Genomic DNA, 27,201 nt, shown 5'->3' on the forward strand with positions numbered 1-27,201 from the left:
GGTGGTGGCCTTGCTCCTTGTGCTCACTGTCTGCCTCAATCTAATGGGCCAGACAAGACCCTTTAGGGTGTCCTTTGGGAGTTGGGGACAAGGTCATGTCTGGTGCTGAAAAGCCCCACATGGCTCTGATTTCAAAAAAATGACAAAATATTATCTTGAGCTGCCCATACCTGTGTGCACCCCAGCTGAGGAGAGCTCTCTGAACACCCTGGAGGGAATAGTGCAAGTAGGAGATGTAGTGCACAGTTTTTGGGTGAAGTGTGCTTCATCCACCTGAAATTCCAGTCACCTGTGCAGTTGTGATTCTCTCTGATGTGAGAATTCAGTTACATCTGTGGCAGTGGAAGAAAATAGGGCACGCAAGGATAGGGAGCATTTATAACAGCACAGAGATTTGGTTCCCTGTGGTAATCCAGTGGCCAGGATTCACAGAGGATCATCAATTCTGTCTAGTTTTTGTTTGCAAGGCTGGCTATCAGGAAAGATTTTTTTTTTTTTTTTTTTTTTTTTTTTTTTTTTTTTTTTTTTCATAAATACAGGCATTTAAAGCCAGCCTGGATGGGCTCTGGGCAGCCTGGTCTAGTGGAAGGTGTCCCTGGCCATGGAAGGGGATGAACTCTGAGGCCCCTCCCAACACAAACTGTTCTGTGATTCTGTGACTCTAAAAATGGCCCAGCCTGAGCCGAAAATAACAGGTCCTTGTTAATGTAATTTAATGATGGATTTATTTCACAGTGGAGATTCTCCTTGATACAGTTGGATTTGAATTAGCAAGATTTCATTTTTAGTATAAAATTATAAAGTCAGTTACTGAGAAATTTTGATTGTTTTTTCAGAAACTTTGACCTTCACCACTGAAATTAGTCTATAAATACACTTCCCTGATGGCCTGAGCACTTCCTAAGGCCTCATGAAGCCTAATCATTAAATAAATTTAATAGTAAATAGTTATCCTTAGTATTTTCAGAATTACAGAACACATTTTAATGACTATAATTTTAATTACACACACTGCCATAAACTGCTTAGGCATCTAATATTAGAGATAGTGCCAAAGATTAAAATAAAATAATTCCATGTTTTCATGTCATTTATATTAATTTTCATTGCCTCTCGTGTTTGATCTATCAGTTTGTGTTATGAAGCACCAAATAAATGCTTTTGAAGATGAAAAATCAACAAGAAAGGATGTTTATTAGTGGTAACATGAGACTTGCTCACAAGTTCATTACCAATTATAGAGAGCATCTAGGCTTTACTAGGTGTATTTGGCAACTGGCTTGTTTTCCAGCCAACAGTCAAGAGAAAACAATGTCATAAACTTGAATATTGATAGTGATGATTTCCCATGCACTTTCAGCAGGCGTAATGCAAAGAATAAATTAATTTAATCCCATTTTTTGCAATATGAATGAATTGCACTCCATCAAATTTGAATTTGACTTAGAGAAAATAAATTAAAATAATGCAAGCTTGATTTTTCCAATTCATAGGTTAAATAAAAACTGATAGATATTAAAGTGTTTGTCAAGTCTTGCCCTTGCATTTCATGAAAACATTGTGTTACTGTTTGAGAAGAATTTGGCTGTGTAGAGATTTTTCTTTTCTGTTCTTTCCTGTCTACATCTTTCTTCCTGACTCTCAACTGTTTTATTTTTTTCCTGTGCTTTTCTGTTCAAATACATGCTTCAATGTATATGGCTCTTGCTTACAGGAAGAAGAGGTGGAGAAGTTTGGGGTAAGTGTAGAGCTGAATGCAACTAAGATAAATAAAGGTTATGCAAATCTTAACATACTGCATCCTCCTCGTTAGTGCATGCATCTGAAATACGGCATGCATTTTATTAACCCTGCAATACATGGTTTTTTTGAAAACAGGAGTAAGGGGTTACAGCCAACATTTTACTGCAGCTATAAGAATTCTGAGTTGCTTTTGTGTAGTTGATAAGTTGTTTGAGTTTTGGCTTTGTGCATTTAAAAAAACCCTGCTGTGCAGTTATATTGGAAGGCAAACTATATTGGGAAGAAATAAGTAACTTGCCTTTTAACATGTTACAGAAAAGCTGAAGCCATTATGGATTTTCAACTACATTCATTTTGAATTGTGGTAATGATGTAGTAATTTCCTCCTTGAAGTTTGTGTTCAGGCAACCTTCAAAGTATTTATTTTTAGTATATGTTTAAAATGGATCTCACATTTCCTGCACCAGAATCCTCACCACTACCCTGGGAGTGTTGGTTGTGTGAGGACTGGATCCTGGAATGACTAAAGATGAGAGTGTTCTGATGTTGGCCAGGGAAATTCCTGCCTGGCCCAGGGCAGTGATTTTAAGACTACCATTGTAGCCGTATTTTATGTCTTACGTGTATTTGTTGCCCATAAAGTGTTACCTGTGTGCCTTTGCATAGCAGTGATGGGGACAGTGCCAGGCTTGGGCTGGTCACACTGGGGCTGGCAGGTTTGGATACTGGTCCCTGATCCTGGTGTGGATGCCCTTGACTGGCAGCATTTGGTGCTCAATAATCAACTGCTCACAAGGCAGCTCATGGGGAGAAATAGCCAGGACCCACTGAGCTACTGTAATTTCTAACCCTTGGAATTACGGTGAACATAAGGGAATAAGGAAGAATAATTGTCAAAAGAAATATAATTAAATTGCCTTAAAAAGTCAAATTCAGACTTGAAAGAAAAAAAAAAAACCAAACCAGTGTGTATATAAACAATAAAATATTTCTATTATTAAAAAGAAACATAAATTAATTGCTGGTCATTGTAGAATACCTTTGTCCTTACCCATCAAGAGACAGGAGTGTCCCCTTGGTTTGAATAGCTGTGAACGTTCCATCATGCCTTTTGCTGCTCCTTATCTCCAGTAACATTACTTTTTTATTTAATTAAGCTATAAATTGCTGACAGTTCTTAGGCTTATATTTTCTCTCAGAATGATTTATTTGAAAATATTGCAATCAGCTGTTCTTGAACATTTATTTTCTAAGCTCGGTGTACTTGATTCCTTGAATTTTCTCTAACAACATGTTTCATTCTGACTCCTGTGGCTATTATGGCTCTTCTATGCTTGATGTTTATTCTGCCACTTGTGAATCTGTAAACACACAAGATCTTGATAAATGTTTTCATGTAGCTTTAAAAATATTCATCTTAATATTTAAAAATCCCCACACAAACCCAACTTTGAACAACTTTGACATTTTCCATTAGAATTTACATTTGACTTATACTGTGATCTCCATTTATTTGAAAATGCATCAGAACCTGGTGTGGCTGTAGGACTTTCAGCAGTTGAAACAGAGGTGACTGTGTTTAAACTATACCCAGATCAGTTGTTTGGTCACTCTTTCAGTGTGAATAGGAGTGATTGTCAGGGAGAGTAACTCACATTCTTCAAGAATTACAGTATTGTTTATTTTTGCTTCAGTTTCTGATAGGTTTGGGAGCTCAAAATTAGGACTATTGAGGAGCATCCTCTTTCAGAGATGCAAGTCTGAGTATATGTGTATCATTACTGCCTTCCTCACCTTTCTTGGGATACATTTTTTTAATGAGCTGCTCTTCTGTGAATGTTTTTAGTTAATTGAAGATAGAAGTTAAGTGTGTAATCGAATGCAGTTTGTACATTTAACATAATTTGCCCCTTGTTTAACCATTGTGAGGGGCTCAGTTTTCTAAGAGGATTGCAGCAGTCACTGACTTCGGTGCTCAGCTAAGTGCAAGAAGTGTCTGTGTAAGCCTGATGCACACAGTGGGTACCAGTTCTTTAAACCAACCAAACAGTCACCAAGTTTGTCCACTTTCAGAATCTACAGTTGAATTCATAGAGCTATTAAAGTTGTAAAAGGCCTCTGAGATCATGAAATCCAACCATCAGTACTACCACCAGGTTGACCCCTAAACCATGCCCTCAAGTGCCTTAAACATGTGGTTTTTGAACACTTCCAGGGATGTTGACCCCACCACTGCCCTGGGATGGCTGTTCCAGGTCTTGACAACCTTTTCACGAATAAGTTTTTCCTAATGTCCAATTTAAACATCTCCTGGGACAACTTGAGACCATTTCTTCTCGTCAGCTGCAGGTCTTGCAGCACAGGGCTGTGGTTCGTTAGAGTTCCACACACAGCACTGCCCCTTGTTCTTCTCAGCTCCACATTTCCATATATAGTCATATTCTACACTCAAATTGCTGCTCTCAATTTACCCAGATACGTTAAGACAAATGTTATTTTAATGCTGTTCATCTTTTTTAACTCATTTGCATCAGCATGCACTAGCCCTAACTGAAGATTATTGGTATTAATCTGCTTTGGCCTGTGCTACTGTAGCTCTTCATTGCTGTTGAGAACTGAACCTTTACTGCTTTTATCTTTTCTCTTGTAGATCCCTGAGCCAGGGCAGCATGAACTCGAACATGCTGGACGTGCAGGGAGGGGCTCACAAGAAGCGAGCCCGCCGCAGCTCGCTGCTGAACGCCAAGAAGCTCTATGAGGATGCCCAGATGGCCAGGAAGGTGAAGCAGTACCTGTCCAACCTCAGTGTAGAGACAGACGAGGAAAAGATCCAATCATTGTCACTTCAGTGTGAGCCTGCATACAGCACTTGTAAGTACAGTGAGCTAGAACAGCAGCAGTCATGCTATGGCATTTATAAAACATGTCGTTCCTTCTCTAGAAATACTCTTTTAAACTTTTCCTCGGAGGAGAAAATACTGTAGTAAGTGTTGTTTTGTCAGTTCATGTACTGAGAGCTTCAGCAGACAGCTTGTGTGTTCATGTTGCAGTTGAGCTCAAAAAACTTCTGTGATGTTTTTTATTTTGACCTTTAGTTCCTGAAGCTGTGTGTCTTTCCATCAGTCTGGCAGGAAATTCAATAGCACATCAGCTCTGTTGGTGCCCTGCTGTCCTTGCACAGAATTAGGAAGGATAAAAGTAGTGTTTACCATATGAACAGCAACAAATGAAAAGAGACAAAATCAATATAGAAACTGCAATGGATTACACCTTAGAAATAAATGAAGATTGTTGAGAAGGAGAAGTTAGGTCAATATTGACTGACGAGTTTGACATAGCTTGCCAGTCACAAATTGAGAACTACAGCAGGACAGCTCTCATAATTTGAGCTCTTGTCAAACAAACTGTTGTCTGACCTGCTGTCTTACACTGCTGTTCAGTAAATTCTTATTTAGAAATAGGAAATTATAATCACATTTTATTTAGATACTCCAGCAGCTTTCACTTTCTTGAAAGGCAGATTTGTTTCAAAATAGGTGAGTAACAACTATGCTAAACAAAATGATGTTTCCTGCTTGTCTTTTGTCCAAATATAGCATTTTAAGGCTTTTTTTGTCTTCAAATACTGTTTTGTCTCTGATGAGGTAAGTTCAAAGGATGATTAGGAGATGGCATCTTGGAGATAAAATTTTAAGTCCTTGCCGTTATCCAGTATTAAGAATGCAAATCCGTGTTGTTCCCTAAGATGCCGTCCTATGCAAATTTTCTTTTAGTATTTACTTTTAAATAGCAGTGAAGCTGGAAACCTGGAAATGGCCATATTTAACTCCCTTATAAAAAATCTTATATCCTTCATGTTTGAGCTCTTGATAGATGATCTATGTGCAATCATAGCAGGTACCAGACCCAAGAGAAAAACATAAGTGTTAGCAGATTGTTTTTCATTTGTTTTAAAAAAAATAAAATCTTATTTGTGAAGTGCTAGCCATAGATATTTGTAAGTAGAAACAGGGAATATATACTGACTGTTCTACTTCATGTAATGAAGCAAACCAAGTCCGTATTTTCTTAAACATCAGAGGAAAATGAAGTTTAAGTGAATATACAAATAAATACATAATAGCTTGAAGTGTTATTAAAAGTACCATTTTTAAAAACTAGGGGAAAAGCCCTAAACCCCAAAAACCCACAGGCTGAGACCCAGTTGAGACCCAGTAGACCCATTTGTTACAGAGCTGAGAGAAAGAATAGAGGAGTGATGTGTAGCATGAGGGAGCTGCCAGCTCCTTGTGGTTTTAAATGTGGTGGAGTGAGAGCACTGACCTGTCCAGGGATGTCTCTGCCCACTTGTTTGGATTACCCACATTCAGGGGTTCAGCTCCCCCATTTCTTACTTCAGTAATAAGCTTCTGGCCTTGCTTGTGGTAGGAATGAGCAGCAGCAACACTGCAATCTAGAGTTTTCCAACAGATTATTAGGAGAAATTGGATGGCCTTAACTTCAGTCTGTGAATTGCTGTGTGATTAAAGCAGAAGCTGAAGCAGTGCCCTGAGCTGTAAATCACTTGTGCCACCTAGTGAAACATTTGATGTCAGTTGCAAAACCACTTGATTTTGAAGGAGGTGCTGTTATGCAATTGCACCTTGAAAGCAAACATTTAAAAAATACAAGCTTGTGGTAGAGATGAACAACATTTTTTTATCCTTTTATTAAGTACTTCTATGGCACTTTCAAGAATTTAGGGCTTTTTTTAAAGCTCTTTCACATATCATCTTCAATGTGATGGGATCATAGTGTTCAGACTAGAAATGGTTTAAAATACAATTTGTCTTCCTTATACTGTGGTTCCTATCCTGGTGTCTGGATGGGTGTACTGCAATAATCCTGCAATTGTAAGTGGTAGATATTTATATGCAGTTTTTCCCTAACAGTGACAAAGAATTTAAGTGAGAGAAGAGGAGGGAAATCCTCCGAAATGTCTCCAGTGCCCATGAGGTCAATTGGCCAAACCACAAAAGCCCATCAGCATCAACAAAACCGAATGAGTCAAGTTCTTCAGGTCCCAACTGTGAATTTGTATCCCAGCAGGAAAAAGGGGCTGACAAAGGATCATGTCACATTCAGTGAGTATCTTCAGTTCACCTGACTGGGGAGGTTTAAAGGTGCAAGTAAACAGGAGAGAGGAGCTCTTTTGTAGCTGGGTGGTTTATGTGAGATACCATTGCTGTGGTTCTTGTTGAGATATGGATGTTTCAACACAGTGGAGATGAGCAGCCAGCAGTAGCAGTGGCCACAGCTGATCTAAATTTAAATGGAGACTGCCTCCACATGCAGAATTCTCTGAGCATCTGCTCCTTTCTTTGCTGAATATTCTGATTGTTCAACATGGTGCTTATTTGTAGTTTAAACAGAAATCAGTAATTCAAAAGAAGAATAATATGCAGTAACTGATCCCATTGTTTTATAGGTACAGGCTCTCCACAGAAGTCACTAAGCTTGTCTGAGGAAGTGAGTAGTAAGAAACAAACAGATGACACTATGTCCATGGCATCTTCTTTGCACTCCAGCCCACCTGCTTCTCCTCAGGGCTCCCCACGCAAAGGTATGTGTGTGACAGCATCATTTACAGGAACTGGAGCCTAAAGCAGGGTGTGCAGTGGCAGGAATATTTGTTGGTAATGACATGTGAGAGAAATAGGAGTTCAGAATATTCGTGCCGCAATAGAATCACGTGTTTTTATGAATAGACACGATTTTATGAATAGACATGATGTATTTGTATATTTTGGACCTTTAAGTCACTTAATATTTAAAAAAAACAGAACAGTTGTTTTCTTAAGAATACTGCCTAAGTGTGTTTGACAGAATTTCCAATAAATCTGAAATGCTGACACCCACCATCATACCAGTTCAGATTTAGATGGCCACCTAAATAAAAGGGATTTGCAGACCTGGGGATTTCTTGAAGATGACAGTGTTGACCAGAAACTGCAGCTATTGAGGCAACTTTTGGTCTTGCCCAAGGTAGCTGGAATACCAGGTGATTAGATAGAGCTGGAGATGGAATGGTATCATAGTTCTCCAGGACAGGTGGTTTAGGTTGCTGCAGAAGTTGTGGATCCATCTAAATCCTCGAGTCGCTGTTCATGTGTTTTGTTCTTGTGTACAGGGCTTTGTATACATCCCTGTCTCTCATGATGCCCTAAGAATCCCTTTATTTTTGATGTCTTCATCTTAAAAGACCTGCATCACTTCATCATTAGTCAACCTTGGATGGAAATTCATTTGAAATCTCTTAGCACCACTCAGTAGCCAGCCCGGGTGGTCGGTGTTGGATGGCGTAAGGGCTCTCTCCCTCCCTTTTGTGCTGCTTTGTCTCACTGACAGCCCAGCATTGGCATGGCATGGCACAGTGACCTGCTGCATCTTCTCACCCTTCTCAGTGGGAGATTACGCTGGTCCGTCCACTTCTGCCTTCACAAGATCCTGTTTCCTTTAGGAGAATGCCACTTATTTTACTTCAACACGGCATATGTATAAAAAGCTTAAATACTTGAGTTGCCAAATCTTGCTCCACTGAGCATCACTTATGAAGATGTTATTTTTGTTAACTTCTACCTGGTTCTTTGAAAATAATGTTTTGTTTCTTGGGGATTGTTTCCTTAATTCAACTTGCTTTCAGCACTGATCTCATTTGATTGAGGTGATCTGTACTTTGTTGTATGTGTTGTGCTAACAGCTCATTGATCTAAAATTAGGTGCTTCACAGACAGCTGAAAGACATAATTTTAGGCATGAACACATTCCACTTAATCCTAGATTTCATTTTCTTTTGAGCTACACCCAAGGGATATAAAAATAGGATTGAAGAAAAAAAGGACTTTCAATTAGGATGTTATTTTTGTTGTTACTTATCTCATCATCTGTCAACATCTGTCTGTGTCTACTTCATTGTAGTTGGGAACATCCAAAGGTCGGATAACTGCAGTCAGATGAATCTCTCTGGCTCTTCCTCATCACTGGCCAGTGAAACCAGCAACAAGAACAGTGGACAGCGCAGCTATGGAATAGGTGGGGCTTACTTACAAAAGCAAATTCGGATGATTTGCCAAGCTGGAGAGAGTTCTGAGAAAAGTGCAAAGGTGGACAGAGAGAGAGAGAGTAGAAAGGCAGAAGCTGAGTATGAACCTACAAAACTCAAGGGATTCTGGTTTAGAAGACTTAGGGAAAGAAGCTTCTCCAGGGAAAGAGCAGCTTTTACTACGAAAAGGGAAGCAGAGCCCACTGAAGACTTAAAAAGCAGCGAAAACCAAAAGGACAAGGACATTGATGCTCTGAGTACAGCAAGTATCTGTAGCAACAGCAGTGTGTACACATCCTACTGCCTGTGCACAAGACCTAGAAGAAGGAGGAAGACACTATAATGTATTTTTAGAAGGAAGACTCATGTCTGTGTTGTGTCTGATACCCTGAGTTTGTCTAAGTTATTTCAGCATTATCCATTCACACGTTTAAGATGTTTAATGTGCTTCCCTTCCAGATGTTTGTGTCAGTTCTTTATAGCTAACCACCCTTACAGTGCAGTGAAGACAATAATGTGAAGTTTAGAAAATCAAGGAACAGGTACAGTGTCAGTTCAGTTACTTAGTGTGTCACAAATGCCAATGAAACAGTAAGTTCTGCAAGGTTTGTTAATTAAACAGTCCCTGATACAGTGTCAGTGGAATGCTCACTTCCAGCATTGGTGTGTATTCCATTGATCACATCTTCTGCTGTCTTTTTCAGCTCAGAAGATACTTAAACTGAGTCTGTTCATACACATGTCCTATTATTTTATGGCTCAGCTTTCAGATAGTGTTATTAATTTCTTTAATGCAGAGGAGCCTCTTTGTTCTCCATATAGTTGGAACACTGTGAGGACATTTCTTACTACAGTACAGTTGTATCAGTTTAAAGAGTCCCTTAAAAGTAGAAAGAATATGAAATATTGCTTAGTGCCAAATGAAAGGAAACTGAAGTTTTATCTTAAAAATGATGCTCTTAAGTACATTTTAAGGTTCAGTTCTGTAGTTTTATAATATTGATATTTACTGCTCATATTTGGTCTTAAAAATCTTACAGCAGTAATCGAAGTTAAGATGTGAAATCTCAAATTGTGAGCTTTATGCTCAGTGGCTGTATGCCAGTGTCTCCACATGTCATACTGTATCTTCTATGTATTGTTTATGCACTTAAGGGCATCCGTCCTCTGTATTAGGTTTTGTGTGTGGCTTTTACACTGCCTTCTCATTTCATTTCTTCACCTAATCAATGTAAATATGTGCTAAGAGGCACATGTGCAGAAATTTAGGAAAAAATAAGCCTGGCTGAGGTGCTGAGCTGTTAGTTATATAAGGGATGTATACCTTATTTGTGTATGAAAGAAGTTATTTGAGGGTAAGCCAAGCAGGAAGAAAAAAGGCATTATAGATTTTGCTGTGAATCTGATGGAGTCTTCAGTTGTTCCCCTTCTGTGGGAGCAGCACTGGAGTCTGGTCCAGCTCCTGCCAAGGTTGTGCTTCCTGCCTTTGCTGCCTTCTCTGTTAGTTTTAGAGCAGATATTAAAACTGAAATGGATCATATGGCTAATCCCTGAGTGCTAATAGCTGTCTATTACCTTAGTCAGCATCTCCTCCTCCACCGCCAGAATCTTTTTCTGAGTCTTGTATGGCAGAGGGATGGTGGGAAGTGTGCTGCATTTATACTGAAGGAGTCAGCACTTGTATTTATACTGAAGGAGTCAGTCAGAATTGGAAAGACCTGATCTGCCCACCCAGTACTGGTGCAGTAGGCTGCTGATTCTGGTTGTGTAGGTTAAAGCTGCTGCTCTGGACAGTAGTGGAGTTGCAGGTGGGTTATTGGTGTCCCTGGACTGGCATTACTAAATCAGTGCTGATAGATGCTGAAAGCTTTAGTACCCTAAAATCCTCAGTGGACTGATTGTATGCAAACAGGGTATGGTTGATGTTCTTCTAAATATCCTTGCTGTAATGTGTGTGACAGTGTTGATCAAGACATTCTCCTCTCCTCTCCTGTGCCTAGGCTATGCCCTCATACCTTCCACCAAATCCGACAACTTCTCGGACTCCAGTCACAGTGAGATTTCATCCCGGTCCAGCATCGTGAGCAACTGCTCTGTGGACTCCATGTCAGCAGCCCTGCAGGACGAGAGGAGTTTGTCCCAGTCCCTCATTGTGGATTCAGGAGGGGCAGAGAGGAAGGAGCATCCTCAGGCACTGACGGATTACAGCCAGCCCTGCCCGGGGTAAGGTGCAGCTGCTTCTGGTGGGCCTTGGTGTGCTGGTGTCAGAAGGGGTAAAGGAAGCTTTGGCCAGGACACAGTTGTGCACTCCACTGTGGTTATTAAGCTTTTGCTGGAAGCTGAAGCACTGGCTGCTGTGTGTGAGCCTGTTTCCATAAGAAGCTTACAGTATTACTTGGGGAGACAACAGCTTGTTCCCATCGGTGGGGTTTAGCTGGATATTTCTTGCAGGAGACTGAGAGCTTGTTAAAAGCCAGGATGACACTTAGCAAATTAGTGCCATGGTGAGAGACAGCAAAAGAACAACAGGATGTGATCAATTCTCTCTGAGTCAGCAGTGCCAGTCACTTAACATGCTCTAATGTGATTTGTAAGGATTTTTCTAATTATCATTTGTTGCTTAGGCAGACTGGCAGCTTTCTGCCACTGTCTTTTTCAGTTTCCACACAAGAGGTCTTGTTACTTTGGTGCAGTGAGAATTTGTGCTGAAATGATGCTTTGAACTGGAAGTTTTTGTCTTTCTTACTACCTGTGGCACCGTGGATACTGAATCAATAGGATGTAGTATCTCCTAGTATATTCTTGGGATAGCATTGTCTATCCTCAGTTGTCATGGATTCAGCTAAATGAGAGATGCTCCTTACATTTCTGATTTTTCCAGCATATGGAATCATAGAATGCTTTGGGTTGCAATGGATCTTAAAGATCATCTTGATCCAACCCCCATTCAGTGATCAGGGTGTTTCCAACCCCATCCAGCCTGGCCTTGAACACTTCCAGGTGTGGAAAGAAATAAGTAATTCAGTTTATTTCGTAGGATTAAAATGAGAACTTAAAGATGTGCTTCATTAAAGAAAATAACTCCCTTTCTAGAAGGCATAATACACATTGAGTTTGTTTTTTGGTTGTTCCTTTATTCCTTAGTTTCAATGGGTTGCGAGGGAAGAAAGTGGATTTTGTCCTAGGATTTACAAAATGGAAAAGGAAGGAAAGAAAACCCCTTGCTTGCACTTACCTAAGAAACGTTCCTTGATTTCACAAAGTGTCAGCAAACTGCTGAGGGAGGGTGTTGAATTTCAATGTTGTGCTGCCCATGCATTTGTTAACACACCCAGAAATAGCTGGGAGACTTGAATAATGTCTAGCAATCCTGTCTGTGTGTATTCTAAATTCATACAAACCTGCCTTTATTTTTCCCCCCTTAATTATGCATTTAGAGTGATTAGAGCTTTCAGCAGACATTCCTTTAAAAAAGAAATGTTGGACTTTGCTTTTCAGAGTGTGTTGCTCTATATTGTTCCCACAAATGTTGCTTATGCCTAATATTTCCAAATGTTCTTGAAATTCTGCTGCTTCCACTCTGTCTAGACAACTTGATGTTGCTGCCAGTGAAGGGGATTTATTCTAAATATTTATTTTTGTTTTAGTTTATGAATCTAAAGAAAAAGGTGGTAGCAGACAAATACAAGAGGTAATTTACTCCTCTGCTTTCTGTTAGGCACTGCTGCTATGATTAGTAGAGAAGGGCTTCTGTGGGCTAGACTTAGGGATCTGGAGTGCAGCCTGGAAGTACATGTTGCAAACTTGTTATTCCTTTGCAAATAACTTCCTTGCTGCTGGGTGAAGTAATGATTTGAGAGTGTCTCCTGTCAGTGCTCCCTTGTGCCTTGAGCTTTCTGCTAACCCGATACAAACCTAGAGTTGGCTCTGAGTATGTTGTCTTGCTGTAAAAGCTGACGAGTGTTTTTTTCCCCAATTCCTGTTGTTTTCCAATGTAGCTGGTCCATCACCAGGCCTGCTCTGATCAGGGGAATGGCATTCACATCTTCCATGAGCAGCGAGGAGATCTCCCATGAGCATATCATGGTAGAGGCAGCAGACAGCGGCCGGGGAAGCTGGACTTCATGCTCAAGTAGCTCTCATGACAATTTCCAGAATATCCCAAACCAGAAGAGCTGGGATCTCCTCAGTTCTTACCGTCACACCCAGCTGGACGGACCTATAGCTGAAGTGGATCCCACAAACTGTTACTCTGAGGAGGGTTATTTGTATTCCGAAGCCTTTTCCAAAGCCAACAGGCAGTCGAAAGCCAGCGTGGAGCTCGATCAGTCTCGGCAGAGCTGGGCATCCTCCAGCTCCCTGTCAGACACTTACGAGACAAACTATGGGACAATTAAGCGGCGGGGGCTGGAGAACTCCACGGCGGAGCAGACGGAGGTTTTGGACTCTAAACCAGGAGCTGATACAACTTACAAAACTGTTACTTCGAGTACAGAAAAAGGCCTGATAGGTAAGCCAAGCCAACAGCTCATGGAAGCTGCTACATCTGTTTTTCATTTTGATATTAAGTTGTTGAGAAATGACATCGACAGGTCTGGGGCTGCCTGGCATGTTGAATTCAGCTTCACACATGGTTGTAATCATAGCACTACACAGTGTGTTTTCAAGCCACCTTCTTTTGCATTAGGAATATCTAGATAGTAAAGAAGTGCAGTTCCCCATCACTTCAATGGTCTGGAGAACTCTGTTCAGGAAAATGTCAGACAGTTCTTTTCTGAGGTATCCTATTTTGCTTTTTTGAATGATTTTGGAGGTGCACCCATCACTGTAGATGTTCTTCTGACAAGGGTCAGTAATCCCAAACTCGTTGTAATGCAGACTCCCCAGAGGGAAGTGGATGACTGCAGGGTGGTGTGGAGCTCACCTGCCTCTCTGGAGCTGGGGCACCTTTCATCCACAGGGCTTTGAAAGCTCAAGGGCAAACAGATTCCTCTCCTGTCTTTGCTATTTTAAGATGCCATTTATCTGATTATACAGCTGCAGTTTGGCTACTTATGAAAGGAGAAAAAAGTAAAAATGTTCTTTGAAATATGCATAGTTCTATCAAACAACATGTTCTTCCCCCATCCTAGTGAGTTCAGTAGCCAAAATTAAAGCAACTGCGTTAGTACAAGATAAAACATGGAATGCAAAGCTTTCTAAGACTGTGAGGCAAGGGTGCAGCTGAAATGCAATTTAATTACTGAGTGGATTGCTGGAGGGCTTTGTTATCAAAGGCCTGAATAAACATTGCACATAGGGCAGAGGTCTTGGACTGTGTTCCTCCTTGACTTTGGAAAAGAAATTGTGGTGGAGCCTTGTAGAAAATTTGCCTGATGTGCCTGTGCTCTGCCCTTGCAGCCTTTCAGAGCTGTTCATGAGCATCTGAGCTGTATTAGGAGATGGCAGGTTCACTGTTCAGTACATGCTGTCTTTGCTGACAGCACTTTCCCTTCCTTTTAATTCTTTTTCCATTTTGTAGCTGTGAGGAGCATTCACAGAATGCTGGAGCTGCTCAAGGAAAGGTCTGATATGGGTGGATATAATTACAGGTTTGCAAATGCAAATCCATTAGCTGTTCACCATCACGCAGTATGCCAAAGATATTTTCACTTTATTTCACTGTTTGTAAAATACTATGCATTGGAACTTGACAAAGGGACGCATTATCCCTGCATTGCTGCAGTAGACCAAAGGTTAGCTCCAGGGAGCCTGAAGCTTTCTCCTTTGAAGGAGAACTACCCACCCTTGTGATTCCTCCTGCAAATCCAACCAAGGCTGAGGGTGAGGTGAGGACCCAGCCCCTCCCCATCCCTCCAGGGAAGGGCAGATCGTCTCCACTTCCCCTGCTTTTTCACAGAGACCTCATTCAGTGCTAGTTAAATGAAAAGAAATCCTGTAATTCAATAGTATAAATCTCTGCCTGTGTGATACCCACGTGTATCTGCTAAACCCCAGACTGACTGAATTTGGTTTGTTTTACTGTCAGCCCAAGTATGAGGCCATCAATATGAACAAAACCTAGAATCTCACAAATCTACAACACAATAAGAAATACTCCTTTATTTTTGATCCCTTCACATTCTGCTAAGATAAGAAACTATTACATTTGCTGAAATACATGAAGCTAATGAACATGCACTGTTTAAAATGGATCCACAGGAAGAATGCAAATTCACCTAACCAAGAAATTAAAAAAAATTACCCTGGCTTTGAAACTCTACTGTTACAACATGTCCATGGAAAAAAGCCCAATTTAACATGCACATAAGCTCCAGACCTGAGGTGGGAGGGAGGGGAGGCAACCTAAGAAGAGTTAATTTTTGGGTTGAGAGCCTCTGTGACTTGAACTACTGTTGAACAGGGCAGGAAAGGAGAAGATGAATTATGAGGCATGGACACTGCAAATAAATAATAATGATTGTAGCCTTTTCATGACTGTACAAGGTGTAATGCAGCCCTTCCAAAGGCTGCTCCTATACCTGTTCCCATTTTTTTCTCACTTGTAAACAGAGAACATAGTAAGATAAGGGTATAAAAGAAAACAAAACAAAAACCAAGGGAAAAAAGTAAGAAACCAAAAGTATGGGTGTGATAAGCCATTATTCACTCTGTGAAGATGTAAAATAATTAATGCAGGCTCAATACACAGTCTGCCTCATAGGATCAGTTTTAAGTGATGCTATTTTTTGTTCTTATGGCATAGCCAGATGGTTTCATGTCTTTATACACATCAGTTGGTGGTGATAATTAATTTTAATGAATTTATGTTAAGCAACTGACCTCTTCTGGGCAATGAAATGGATGTTAGAAGTCAACCAGCAGTTCTTGCAGTCAAACACCAGCATGCTGTGCAGAGTAACTCTGGGCTGGTTGCCTAAATTCCTTCTGTTTCAGTCTCCCAGCCTGTAACAGTGGCATCAGACTTGGCTGTGCTGGTTCTCCATCCTGCCAGAGAGCTCCAGAACATCCCCTGGTGCAGCAGGGCCACAGGAGCAGGGACTGTAATAAAGGGTGTTAATTGTAGTCTGAATGCAGACAAGCTTAGAGTCCTCTTTCCACTCAATTGACATCTCACCTAAGGAGTTCATGGATTCTTTTGCTACTCTGACTTCTTAAAATAAATAGAAAGCAGAAATGAAGGCGTAAATACCTGCTGCTGTCATTATAACCAGTGTTTCTGCATTTGCGTTTTGTTATCAGTTTCTGTTTTGCCATTGTAACATTTCATGATTTTTTAACGTTTTGTTTCCTTTCTTTTTCTTCTTTAACATTTCCATTGCTTATTTCTTGTGCCCAGTGTACTGTGTCACCTCACCTAAGAAGGACGATAGGTATAGGGAGCCACCGCCCACCCCTCCGGGATATATGGGGATTTCTTTAGCGGACATAAAAGAAGGATCGCCCCACCACCCACACCTCAAACCTCCAGACTATAGTGTGGCAGTGCAGAGGTCAAAGATGCTGCACAGTGACCTCTCTAGACTTCCACCAGCTGCTCTCGGTAGCGACCCGGTGGCCTGTGTCTCCTCGAGGATGCCTCAGTGGCACGGCCGGCAGCCGTCCAGCCCCAGGGTAGCAGACTTGCCTGACGCAGATAGTGAAGAGGATGGTAGGTGAACACCTGGCTGGGGAGTTGGGGCTGTGCAGGGTGCACTTCACAGCGATGTTCTGGTCTTTCTCTTGGGTCGTTCTCGGAGATTAAAGGCGGGTTAATCTCTGAAGCACACAGTTGTGTTTGTGTGGCTGTGTGCACATGCGTGGCAGTGTGTGTCATGCATAGCTGTGTGCATGTACATACACCTTCAAAGCAAAGAAGAATGCCTTCCCCTTAGAAAAAGCATGTTGGCACCAAACAAACTCAAAGTGTATGTAAATAAATAAATACACAAAAAGATACGTATAAGGTCTCCTAAAGTACAGCTGAGACACTTAAGAGCATGTAGATATTTGTGGGGTTTTTTTATTTTCTTTAAAATCTGTCCCCTCTTAAATAATGATGGGACACTGACAGGCTACATGTGAGAAAACTCTGGCCTCCCTGGGTTGATTAACTGGTGTCCCAGTGGTTTGGCTGACATCAAGATGATGGTCTAAAATGAGTGATTTGGATTTGGTGAAATTACTTCATTTGTATTGAGGTGTGCTGGCATTGAGCTGCCTTATGCCTCAGCAGATAATTTTGGAGATAGAGTTTCAAAGTATTGAACGAAATTATAGTGAACTTCTGGAGAGTATATTTGATGAAACCTGTGTTCTCTGCCTAACTTGGCCTTACAGTGTCTCTTCCAGTTAATTTTTCATAATCTTGTTTGAAGCAACATCCAGTGCTGCCAAGCATGGCATTTGTGGGGTGACCAGAATGTGAGAGGATTTTCTGATAAAGACTGCTCTTATATTGTGTCAAAGCTAACTTCGGGTCAGGGGAATTTCTGCTTAATTGTTTATCTGCTGATTTGCTTTTAATTTCTGTGCACTGATGTGATCTTCTGTACCTTTTGCTGGTGAACTAGTTTTTTTATTAGAATGTTGTGATTATTTCCTTCCCTTTCAGTCTGATTTAAAATGAGCCTGTATTTAGGTTAAAACAATTTCTGATGCAAAATGATTGTATCTTGGCCCTTTAAAATGTGTAAGCAGTAGTTAACATATATATTAGTAGTGCAGTTCAAACATAAACATAAAATTGCCTGGCATTAATTCTGTTGTGCTTTTGATGTAATAATAAGGAAGTTATTGCTTCAAACATTTTTAATCAAATTTTTTCTTAGCTAAATTTAACTATACACTTTTGGAGGCACCTATTTTATTCTTTTTGAAGTGCTTGGTTAATTTTATTTGGTATAAAATGCTCACTGCATGGAAGTTTGCTGGCTTTTTTCCCAAATCCATAGCTTTTGGCATACTGGGAGCTGCATGCTGATAATTTTTGGAGGATCTGGGATTTTCTGTTTTGCAATGTCTTTATCGTATGACCATTATACCTCAGACTGCAGAAGCTGTGGATGCCCCATCCCTGGAAGTGCACAAGTCCAGGCTGGATGGGGCTTGGAGCAGCCTGGATGGTGTCCCTGCCTCTGGCATAGAGTTGGAATGAGATGCTTTATAAGATCCCTTCCAACCCAAACCGTTCTGTGATTGCCTGAGGATCTGATAAATGGTGATTTGAAGTGTGTAGTGATCTGTGATGATAAAGGCAGTGAAAACATGCTGCTGAAGGGGTGAAGTTGTCATAGACTCACTGTGATCACCTCACTGGGTGCTGGTCTGTGCCCTATGTGCCCGAGGTGGGGACTGATGGAATAACCTATTTCTTTTTCTTGTTTTGCAGAAGATGAACAAGTATCAGCAGTTTAACCCTTGGGCTATTTATATAAACCACTCACAACACAAGGGACGTGGGAGAAGGTCTCATGGTTCTGTTAGCGACTGCTGACAACTTGCTGCTACTGACCTCAGACCTTGCCTCTGTCACAGATGAGATGGAACGGGTTGGATCACCTCTTCACACCTTCCTTCACTCTGCCACCACCACCTAAGAAGCTATTTCTGCCTATGAAGTAGAAAATCCTGTTCAAGGAATGTGCTGACTGCCTGGATACCAGCGTGGGTACCCAGAGATGGACAGAGCTTCATGCATTGGGGAGGACCAGTTGTCACCACCACTTGAAACTTGGGAGCATTTTTCTGTATGATACCATGTAATCCTTTGGTAGTTTCCATTGTTGTTATTTTCTACATGACCGTTAAAGTCTGAGAGTGTTATTTTATGAACTTCAAAAAAAAAAAAATTATATCAAAGTGTCAGCAAAAGCGAAGGATGTTGCTGAAGTATCTGAAAATAATTTATTAATTTAATATTTTTAAATGGGAGTTTCCTTTATGTGCGTTGGGAGTGCTCTGGTTGGCTAATACAAATGTTTAGTCAATGTGACAGCAAATCAGCTACACATCAACTGTTGTGCTCTCAAAATAAACGCAGAAAAGTAGAAACGGGTGCAGAAATTTATAGATTTTAGAGGGGGTTTAGATTTAATATGAATAGAGCCCAATGCCCTGCAGAGCAGTGTCTGTCAAGGCAGCACTCCTGCTGCTCCCCTCCCACATGGACACAGCAGAAACCTCCTGTCTAAGGATTTTTAGAAATTTTTTAGCTGCCAGCCAACTAAGGCAACGGTTGGTGCTCTCCTCCCCTACTAAGGAATGTTGGAAATGTAGAAGCTGTAGCTTATGGGGGAGCATTTGGGGAGATCTGGAGCTTTCCCAAAAGAATTTTAACAAGTTTTGCCCTGCGGAATTCAACATGCAAAGCATGTTCTAAAACTCTAAACTCAGCTGTGTGTTGTGGTTTTTAAGATCATCCCACATGTTCTGGCCTTTTCCCAGAGTTGCACAGGGTTTAGGTGCAAAGGTTATCTTTGAAATAAAGTAATAAAAGAATTATGGATCACCTATATTTCACATAAAATTTGTGGAACTGAATAATAAATGACACAGTGCTTATAGAAGAGCATAATGCATTTTATGATGGGTTAAAAACCCCTCTGGCGTTTATCTGGAAAATACAGATGATCTCAAACCATTTTTTTAAAATCCTAGTTAAAAATCCTGGTGGTGTTGATGTCAATGAGAGTTCTGACTTACAGCCAGCCAGTATTAACCCATGATCCTCTAGTTTCACTATGGTCAAAGGAATTGCTTTTTTGATTTTACTTTTAGCCAGCCAGAGTGCAGAGGGATAGAACTGGAAATGGCCGGCAGGTTCTTTTCTTTCTCCTTCTTTTCTTTCCTTTCATTCCTTTCCTTCCTTCCTTCCGTACATGACACCCCATTCTAGTGTTAAAATCAGACATGAATGTGTGAATATGTATTTAAACATTCAATTGTAAATCTTTGTTGTGATGTTTACAGCCTAAGCTAGAAAGATGATGTTTGTCATTTTTACAGTGCCTCAAAACTGATTTCTATATCCATAGTTGTGAAGAGCTTTAAGGATTTTTTTTTTTTTTACCTATATGTGTGCAGGGGTGCAAGGGGAATGGAACATTTTTGGAAAATGCCACAAGTACCAAAAACAACCCAAAGCCTTTGATGTGCTTTCTCCATAGTAGCTAGGGGCTGATGCAGCCAGGTGAATGTGAATGACCCAGACTGTGTCTGCCCTCAGAGCAGTTCCAGGTTCAACATTACCTGGAATGTACCTCTCATGATTGCAACTGGGAATTGTAAATGAACAGTGATGCTGAGGAAGAGGATGCCTAATTTATAACTCACTGGTTGGCTGTACGATTTTTTGGCACAAGTTATCAGAGAAGCAAGTGGTTGAAAAAATATATTAAAATCCACTTGAAGTATGGCATAATAAATGCATTTTGCTTTCTCAAGGCCTTAATGCTTATAATGAACCTGCAAGGGCCTTAATGACTAAAGATTAATGTGTCAAAGTTATGCAGGGTGGAATGAGTGTTTTCAGCACATGCAATGTTGATAATAGAACTCTTGAAATGATATTCCTGTGGGATGTAAATCCAGGTCCTGCTATCCCACTGTCAGTTGTAGGTGCTTGTTAACTTCTACATGGAAACAACAGGCTTTGTGTTCCATCAGAAATCATCTGCATTGTGCCAGGTGAATTGAAACCGTATAGTTCCTAGGCCTTGGGGGGGAAGCTGCAGCTTATTCTGGCCTGTTGAACAAAAGTATAGGGGATGAGGGTTACTAAAGTGGCTCTCTTTTACCCCAAAACCCAGTAGTGCTGCCTTTGAGGATGCAGGGAAACCCCTATGGGGAGCAGGGTTGGGGTCTCCTGACAGTCAGCAAGAGCAGATGAATAAATTACCCATCCAAACATGGTGTTTGATGGGGTTTGCACATCCACAGCACCCGTCTGTTCCACAGGGCTTGACAGACACTGAGAAGTTCTGGAATGAGCAAAAGCCTCACTAATCATATTTTCTTATAGCCATCACAGCTGGTGTACATAAATCATGCATAAACGATGACAGATGAGCTACTCCTGCTACTCCTGCCTCGCACAGTGTGGCTTCTCTGCTGCTCCTTGCTGGGGTTTTTGTTTGTTTGTTTTTACTCAACCGATCACATTGATTGGGGCCAATAGCCAAATGTAGAGTGTCTGGTGTGGGTTTGAAGAGACATTATCCCTTTTTTTGGTAATCAGACAGAAGCAATATGGTGGTTAGTAGCTGTTGTACACTGCTTTGTTGAAGTGATGTCTTCTGGACCACAGTTCCCTGACTCTGTACCTCTGCTAGATTCTTCAGACTCGGGCTCTGATACTGATAATCAGTTAAGGTGCCTCCTGTCATGTTCTTCCACTGCCATACCTGGGATTGCTCACTTCCTGCTCATTGTTTGCTGCTGACTTGGTGGTGGAAGATGCATTTCAGATTTCTATGATTTAAGCACACAGTGTTTTGTTATAAGTCTTAAACTTCCAAATAATTCCTGAGAAAGCAGTGTAGTTTGGTAAAATTGAATTGGCCTCTCCAGTTGCAGGAAGGGGAAAATGAGATCGCTGTGCCTCTGAGCATCATCTCCAAAAGTCCACAAAAGAATGGAAAGACAACAGCTGTGGGTGTTTGCAGTTCATGTTTTTGCAATGTGGGCAAATTTTGAGTGTTTGCCAGCAGTGGGCAGTGTGGGGCTTTCCTGGCTCCTTCCTTTCGCCTCTACTCACATAGGTTTGTAGGTGTGGCCTCACCTTGAGTCCTGTATGTGATATTTGGGCACCATGATATGAAATAAATACTATGCTTTTAGAGAGCATCCAAAGGAGGCACGAGGATGGGGAAGGGTCGGGAGGGGGGAGCCTTGTGAGGAGTGGCTGAGGGCACTTGGTCTGTTCAGCCTGGAGAAAAGATCAAGGGGAGAGAGACTTCATTGCAATTTGCATCTTCCTGAGGGGCAGCATTGATCTCTTCACTCCCATGACCAGTGACAGGTCACGAGGGAATGGCCTGAAGCTCTGTCAGGGCAGGTTTAGGTTGAGCACCAGGAAAAGGTTCTTCACCCAGAGGGTGGCTGGGCACTGGAAGAGCTCCCCAGGGCAGTGGTCACAGCACCAAGCCTGACAGAGCCCAGGAAGCGTGTGGACAAGGCTCTCAGGCACAGAGTGGGATGGTTTTGTGCAGGGCCAGGAGCTGGACTCGATGATGCTGATGGGCCCCTTCTGGCTCAGCAGGGTGTGTGCTGCCAGGTGAGTGACACTTCACTGGAGGGGGGCAGAGCCCGTTGCTGGGGATGGGGTGCACTGGGGGCTGCCTGCACCTGCCGGAGGCAGAGGGTGTCCCCAAGGGCTGAGCACACCAGTGATGCACTGGCACAGGGGCCTCTGCGGCGTCGGGGATGTTCCAAAACCTCTTCCATTGCATCCCAAGTTATTTTACTGCAGGCAACAGTGGAAATACAACGCCATCCTTGAAGTTTTTATAAAACATTAGAATTTTTGAAGGATAAACTTACCACTGCCTTTGAAAAAAGAAAAGAAAAAAGGGATACTCTCTCTTTAGAAAAGCTTTACACATTATATTTTAGAATGCTTGTATAGAGGGTAATCTATCTTGAATTCCCAACCCAGCTTTTGCTTCTGTTGTGCTTTTTATTGTTTTATCTTTATTTCTGATATACCTGGAATGCAGTTTAGCTTGGTATTAATTAAATTCTAAATATGTGAGCATATTGGCAAAACTGCACAGATGTAATGATATTCCAATAGCAATTGTACTGCACAAGTCAGTGATTGTAAAGTATTCTGTAACAAGCAATGTTTGTCTTCTATTTTTTGATACCTCTTACACTTATGTCTTTTAGAAAGACAGTGCCTCTGTATGCTTTTTGTATTTTTACTGAGTGATTGTAAATATTTGTTATATTTTTGGTTAAGAGAATGTTTAAAAGTACTGTTTATTATCCAATCTATTAATATGTTGGAATCAATAAACAATCAACATGTATTCATTGTTTTCAGCAGCTGTTTTCTGGCAGCCAGTAGAGGCTGGAGCTCAGGTGGTACAGAGCTGGGGAGAGTCTGGTGGGAGTGATGCTCATCCTGGGATCAAAGAGGAGCCACCACTGAGGGATTTCATTGTGTCTTCACAATGAAGACAGGACAATACAGACAGTGATGTTCAGAGGGCTGGAGCACGTTTTCTGTGAAAACAGCCTCAGACAGTGGAGTTATTCAGACTGAAGAAAAGGATCTGTGGAGACCTTAAAGCCTCTTTTCAGTGTATTAAAGGGCTCCAAGAAAGCTGGAGAGGGACTCTGGACAAGGGGGAATGGCTTTAATCTGAAGGAGGGCAGGATTTGTTTCGATTTTCTGAAGAAATTCTTGCCTGTGAGGGTGGTGAGGCCCTGGCTGAGGTTGCCCAGAGCAGCTGTGGCTGCTCCATCCATGGAACTGTCCAAGGCTGGATAGGACAGGGCCTGGAGCAGTCCGGGAGGGTGGAAGGTGCCCCTGCCCATGGCAGGAGTGGGAACTTGGACTCGATGACCTTGAAAGGTCCCTTACCACCCAAACTAATCTGTAATGCTGTGATCTCTCCTCTTTGCCCTGGTCCTGTGGCTGCTGCCCCAACATCAGCTCAGGGAGATGAGGGGCAGCCTGAGGCCCTTTGGGCAGCGTGTGGTGCCTCCAGACCCACAGCCCTGTGCAGGACACACAGATGGAGGTGCTGGCACTGAGGGTGCCACACAGAGCTGAAAAGCCTTCTTTTCCCCCCACTTATTTTTGCAGAGGGCACGTGGCTCCTGGCCACCCCAGTGTGGTGCTGAAGGTGGGATGGGAAGGGGAGCAGGAGCTGTGCTGGGTCCCCCCTGTCCTAGCTGGCATGGCCACTTCTGGCGTCTGCATTTCTCCTCCATTTGTGTACTGATCATAAAAAAAGCTAAGCTATGTGGGAATTTCGTGGGAATTTCATAGGAAAGGACTTTTTTTCAGGGACAGGACACTTGTGTAATGGGTTCTTCCCTGGTAAGCAGAGTCTGCAGCTCATTGTCCTTTGCTCCCCCAGTGCAAATGGCATTTTTGTCCTTCCACCCTGTGCAGCCCCTTGCCCTGTGCGGCACATGGGGATGTGGCTGCACCTCTGCTGAGAGTCCATCTTATCGCCCCAGTGGGACTTGTCAGTTTTAGAATCACAGAGTCGTTTGGGTGGGAAGGGACCTGACCCCTCGCCCAGTCCCGAGTCTCTGCCGTGGGCAAGGATGCCTTCCACCAGCCGGGTCCATCAAAGCCCTGTCCAGCCCCACCTTGTCGCAGAACCTTGTTCAAGACTAGCCTGGGTTTGTTCCCGGGAATCTTTGAATTCCAGCAGTTTCTGGGACGTGGTAAGGTGGTTGGTGGTTGGTGTTTTTTGTTGTTGTTGTTGTTGGTTTCCTTTTCCCTTTCCCCTTTCCCCTTTCCCCTTTCCCTTTCCCCTTTCCCTTTCCCCTTTCCCCTTTCCCCTTTCCCTTTCCCCTTTCCCCTTTCCCCTTTCCCTTTCCCCTTTCCCTTTTCCCTTTTCCCTTTCCCTTTCCTTTTTTTTAAAGAAGGCAAGGGACCAGAGCGGCCACAAGAGGCCAGCATCGCCTCTTTTGTGACTTTTGTGAGCGCTGTGCAGGTTTTCCGGGGCTGTGCTCGCTGTGGCTGATGCTCAGCCTGTGCCCGGCGTCCTGGCGGGTGGCACTGGGGACATTCTGGGCTCACCTGATGCTCTCCAGCCCTGGGCCCCTTGGCAGTGTCTGCAGGGACAATGTGGAGCCGTGTGGTGCAGGAGGATGTGGGTCTTAGCAGGTTACTTTGCATTTAGGACTTTCCAAGGCTGGCTGGTCCCGATTTCTCCTTCATGTGCCTGGATGATCCTTTTCTTCCACAACAGTTATCCTGGCTGGGGGAAGCCGTGTCCTGTTCTCCACTGCTCTCCATCCACTGGGCTGGACGGAGGCTGTGAAGTTTTTCTTCCCATGGCAGAAGCATCAGCAGCTGTTCAGACCGTGTGGGAAGGCAGCAAGTAGCTCTCGGATTGTGTTGGAGCTGTAGAGGCAGGATGGGCTGACTGCAGCCAGCAATTCCTTGTGTGAAACCGAATGGAGGAGAAACTGTCATTAGTGAGTAATCCACTTAAAGAGTTACTTGGATTTTGGGCTTCTCTTTCACCTTCTCCTTCTGGGTGGTGGAAATCCAGACAAGATGTGCAGCATCATTTCCCCTCCTCACATTCCCTGTCCAAACATTCAGGTTAGACCTGCCACAGTTGGAGTGGTGGCAGCTTCTTCCTTTGACAGAGCTTCACATTCCCTGTGCTCAAAGGCTTCTGAAGCTGCACTCGGTGCATCAAATGCTGACCTAAACTTGAGTGTATTACCCGGGGGCACTCAGCCAAGGCTTTTTCTGCTTTTCTTCTGGTGTCAGTTTCAATCTGATTTTATTGGGAAGAGTTAACAATTGCTTGTTGGGCTGCAGTAGTGTCGTGTGTTATTTGCTCATGGAGAAGCTGCCAATCGTCCTTCCAAAGTAAATATGAAAAGAGAGATGAATTCTCTCTCCCTCCACAGAAGATTGCTGGCCCAGGAGATGCTCCCTGAGGGAAACATGCTTTCTTTTTCCATAAGGAAGAAGACAAGAACTGCACTGGCAGCAGCAGGGTCACAGCCTGAGGTGTCCCCCCAGTGGGGACTTGCCAGGAGGGCTCTGCAGGCAGGGTCAGGCAGTGCTTTCGGCCACTCATCAATTATTAAGAGGGTGAAATGTGCTGGAGACACCATGTCTGAGCACCAGGAGGAATAAAACCTGTCCCTGCACCATTCTTCCCTCTGGGTTGAATTGCTGCACTTTTGAGGATGGAGTAAATGCATTTCTCCTCCTCCAACCTTAATTCAGCACTTCAGGTTTGTGGTGTTTGTGCTATGTGCTTTCAGGCTGTGGCATCAGATCTTGTGATGTGACCCAGAATTTGCAGTATTTTTAGCTTTCCTGAAGATCCAGGTCCTGGAGGCACGTGATGACATGAACTGATGACATTTTGGTGGAGGGGAGGGTATGTAAAGCAGTTCTTGTTGCTACGAGAACCTTGAAAACACAAACTATAAAAAGAATTCTTAAAAAAAAAAAAAAAAAAAAAAAGTGAAGGAAATGAACACCCATATTGATTTAACCTGCCCCTGGCTCTTGTCAGCGCTGAGCTGCTGGCTCCTGATGCTGAATTCCCACAGCACATCAACAGAAAAGCACAATGTCTCTCCCCAAGGTACCGCCCTGAAGACTTTTACTTGTCTGGGAGAGCCAACACTCCCGGAAATGAAGGAAGAACCAAGTTGTTTGTACAAGATAAATGTTAAATGGGCTCCACCAAGATTTCTGTTCATTCCCCTGAATTTGTCAGAGGAGGAGAATTATTACTAGTGTCACAGTGCTGCAAGTCAGTCTTGGTTCAGGAGAGAGGGAGAAATATGGTAATAAGTGAAGTTCCAGTGTAGACATAGTTGCATTTAACACTTAGGAGTAGCAATAAAGATGAAGGTTGTAATTGTATGTGCAATTTCAAAGCTCACAACATAATTTTATATCCTCAAACATCTGTTTTAGGATCAGAGTAGAGTGTCACATAACTGGCTTATTTTTATATCTATCATTTAGCCACCATCAAGTTTATTATAAATTCCAGCTCATTTATGTAAACTTGGGCTGAAGAACACAGAATGATAACCCTGGGGACAGTGTGTCTGGAGCAGCAGAACCCTGGCTGGCTGTTCAGCAGGATGCTGCTACATGGCAAAACTCATCTCCAGAGGGAGATGGCCCTTGCAGGAAGGTGACAGTGTTTTACTTAGGAAAAGCTCTTCTGGGATATCAAGGGTCCAGTAGCTGATGCTTCTGTTCCCTGTGCCCTTTCCTGCCACATGGAAATGTCACCTGTGGCCAGAGGGATTTGTCCTGTGCTGCTGAGAGCCCTGGGAAGAGGGATGGCAGCATTGGCACCTGCTCTTGGGTGCCTTGGGTTGTTTGAATGCACGAATGGCACCCTGGAAGATGGGAGCTGGATCCTCATGGGGCATTAAACATGCAGCACAGCCCTGTAGCTCTGGGGTGTGTTTTATTTGCAGGATTTGTTATTCCATGGGAAGGGAATTCTGTGTGGCACCATGCCAATCCACAAGGGGCACTGACTTTACTGGAGAACCCACTGCTGACCAGCAGAGGTGGGGAGGGCTAGAAATGTGCTAGATTAATTGTTGTTTTATTTTTTAATCTGAATTATTATTTCCCAGGTGGTCGAACTGGCAGATCAAGAAGTTCAGTGCTGTGGTTTGTGTGCCAGTGGGTTTACAGGTGTTTACAC

At 42.6% G+C, this 27,201-nt stretch overlaps 1 protein-coding gene across 5 annotated transcripts in view; it reads left to right on the forward strand.

Annotated features, from left to right (window-relative positions):
* Positions 1-22,836, forward strand: part of RAPGEF6 (Rap guanine nucleotide exchange factor 6) — a 118,378-nt gene extending 95,542 nt beyond the window's left edge. For 2 of the 5 annotated variants that reach the window (XM_066329006.1, XM_066329007.1), the window contains 9 exons: positions 1,715-1,738; positions 4,394-4,614; positions 6,675-6,866; positions 7,211-7,345; positions 8,701-8,814; positions 10,825-11,047; positions 12,823-13,334; positions 16,164-16,475; positions 18,195-22,836. In XM_066329006.1, coding sequence (XP_066185103.1) covers positions 1,715-1,738; positions 4,394-4,614; positions 6,675-6,866; positions 7,211-7,345; positions 8,701-8,814; positions 10,825-11,047; positions 12,823-13,334; positions 16,164-16,475; positions 18,195-18,220 — 1,759 coding nt within the window. In that variant the 3' untranslated portion in view covers positions 18,221-22,836. The remainder of the gene's footprint in view (positions 1-1,714; positions 1,739-4,393; positions 4,615-6,674; positions 6,867-7,210; positions 7,346-8,700; positions 8,815-10,824; positions 11,048-12,822; positions 13,335-16,163; positions 16,476-18,194) is intronic. The other 3 variants (XM_066329009.1, XM_066329008.1, XM_066329010.1) reach the window with 3 other exon arrangements.
* Positions 22,837-27,201: the final 4,365 nt, after the last annotated feature.

The sequence above is a fragment of the Sylvia atricapilla genome, chromosome 14, assembly GCF_009819655.1.
Source record: "Sylvia atricapilla isolate bSylAtr1 chromosome 14, bSylAtr1.pri, whole genome shotgun sequence".
NCBI lineage: Eukaryota > Metazoa > Chordata > Aves > Passeriformes > Sylviidae > Sylvia > Sylvia atricapilla.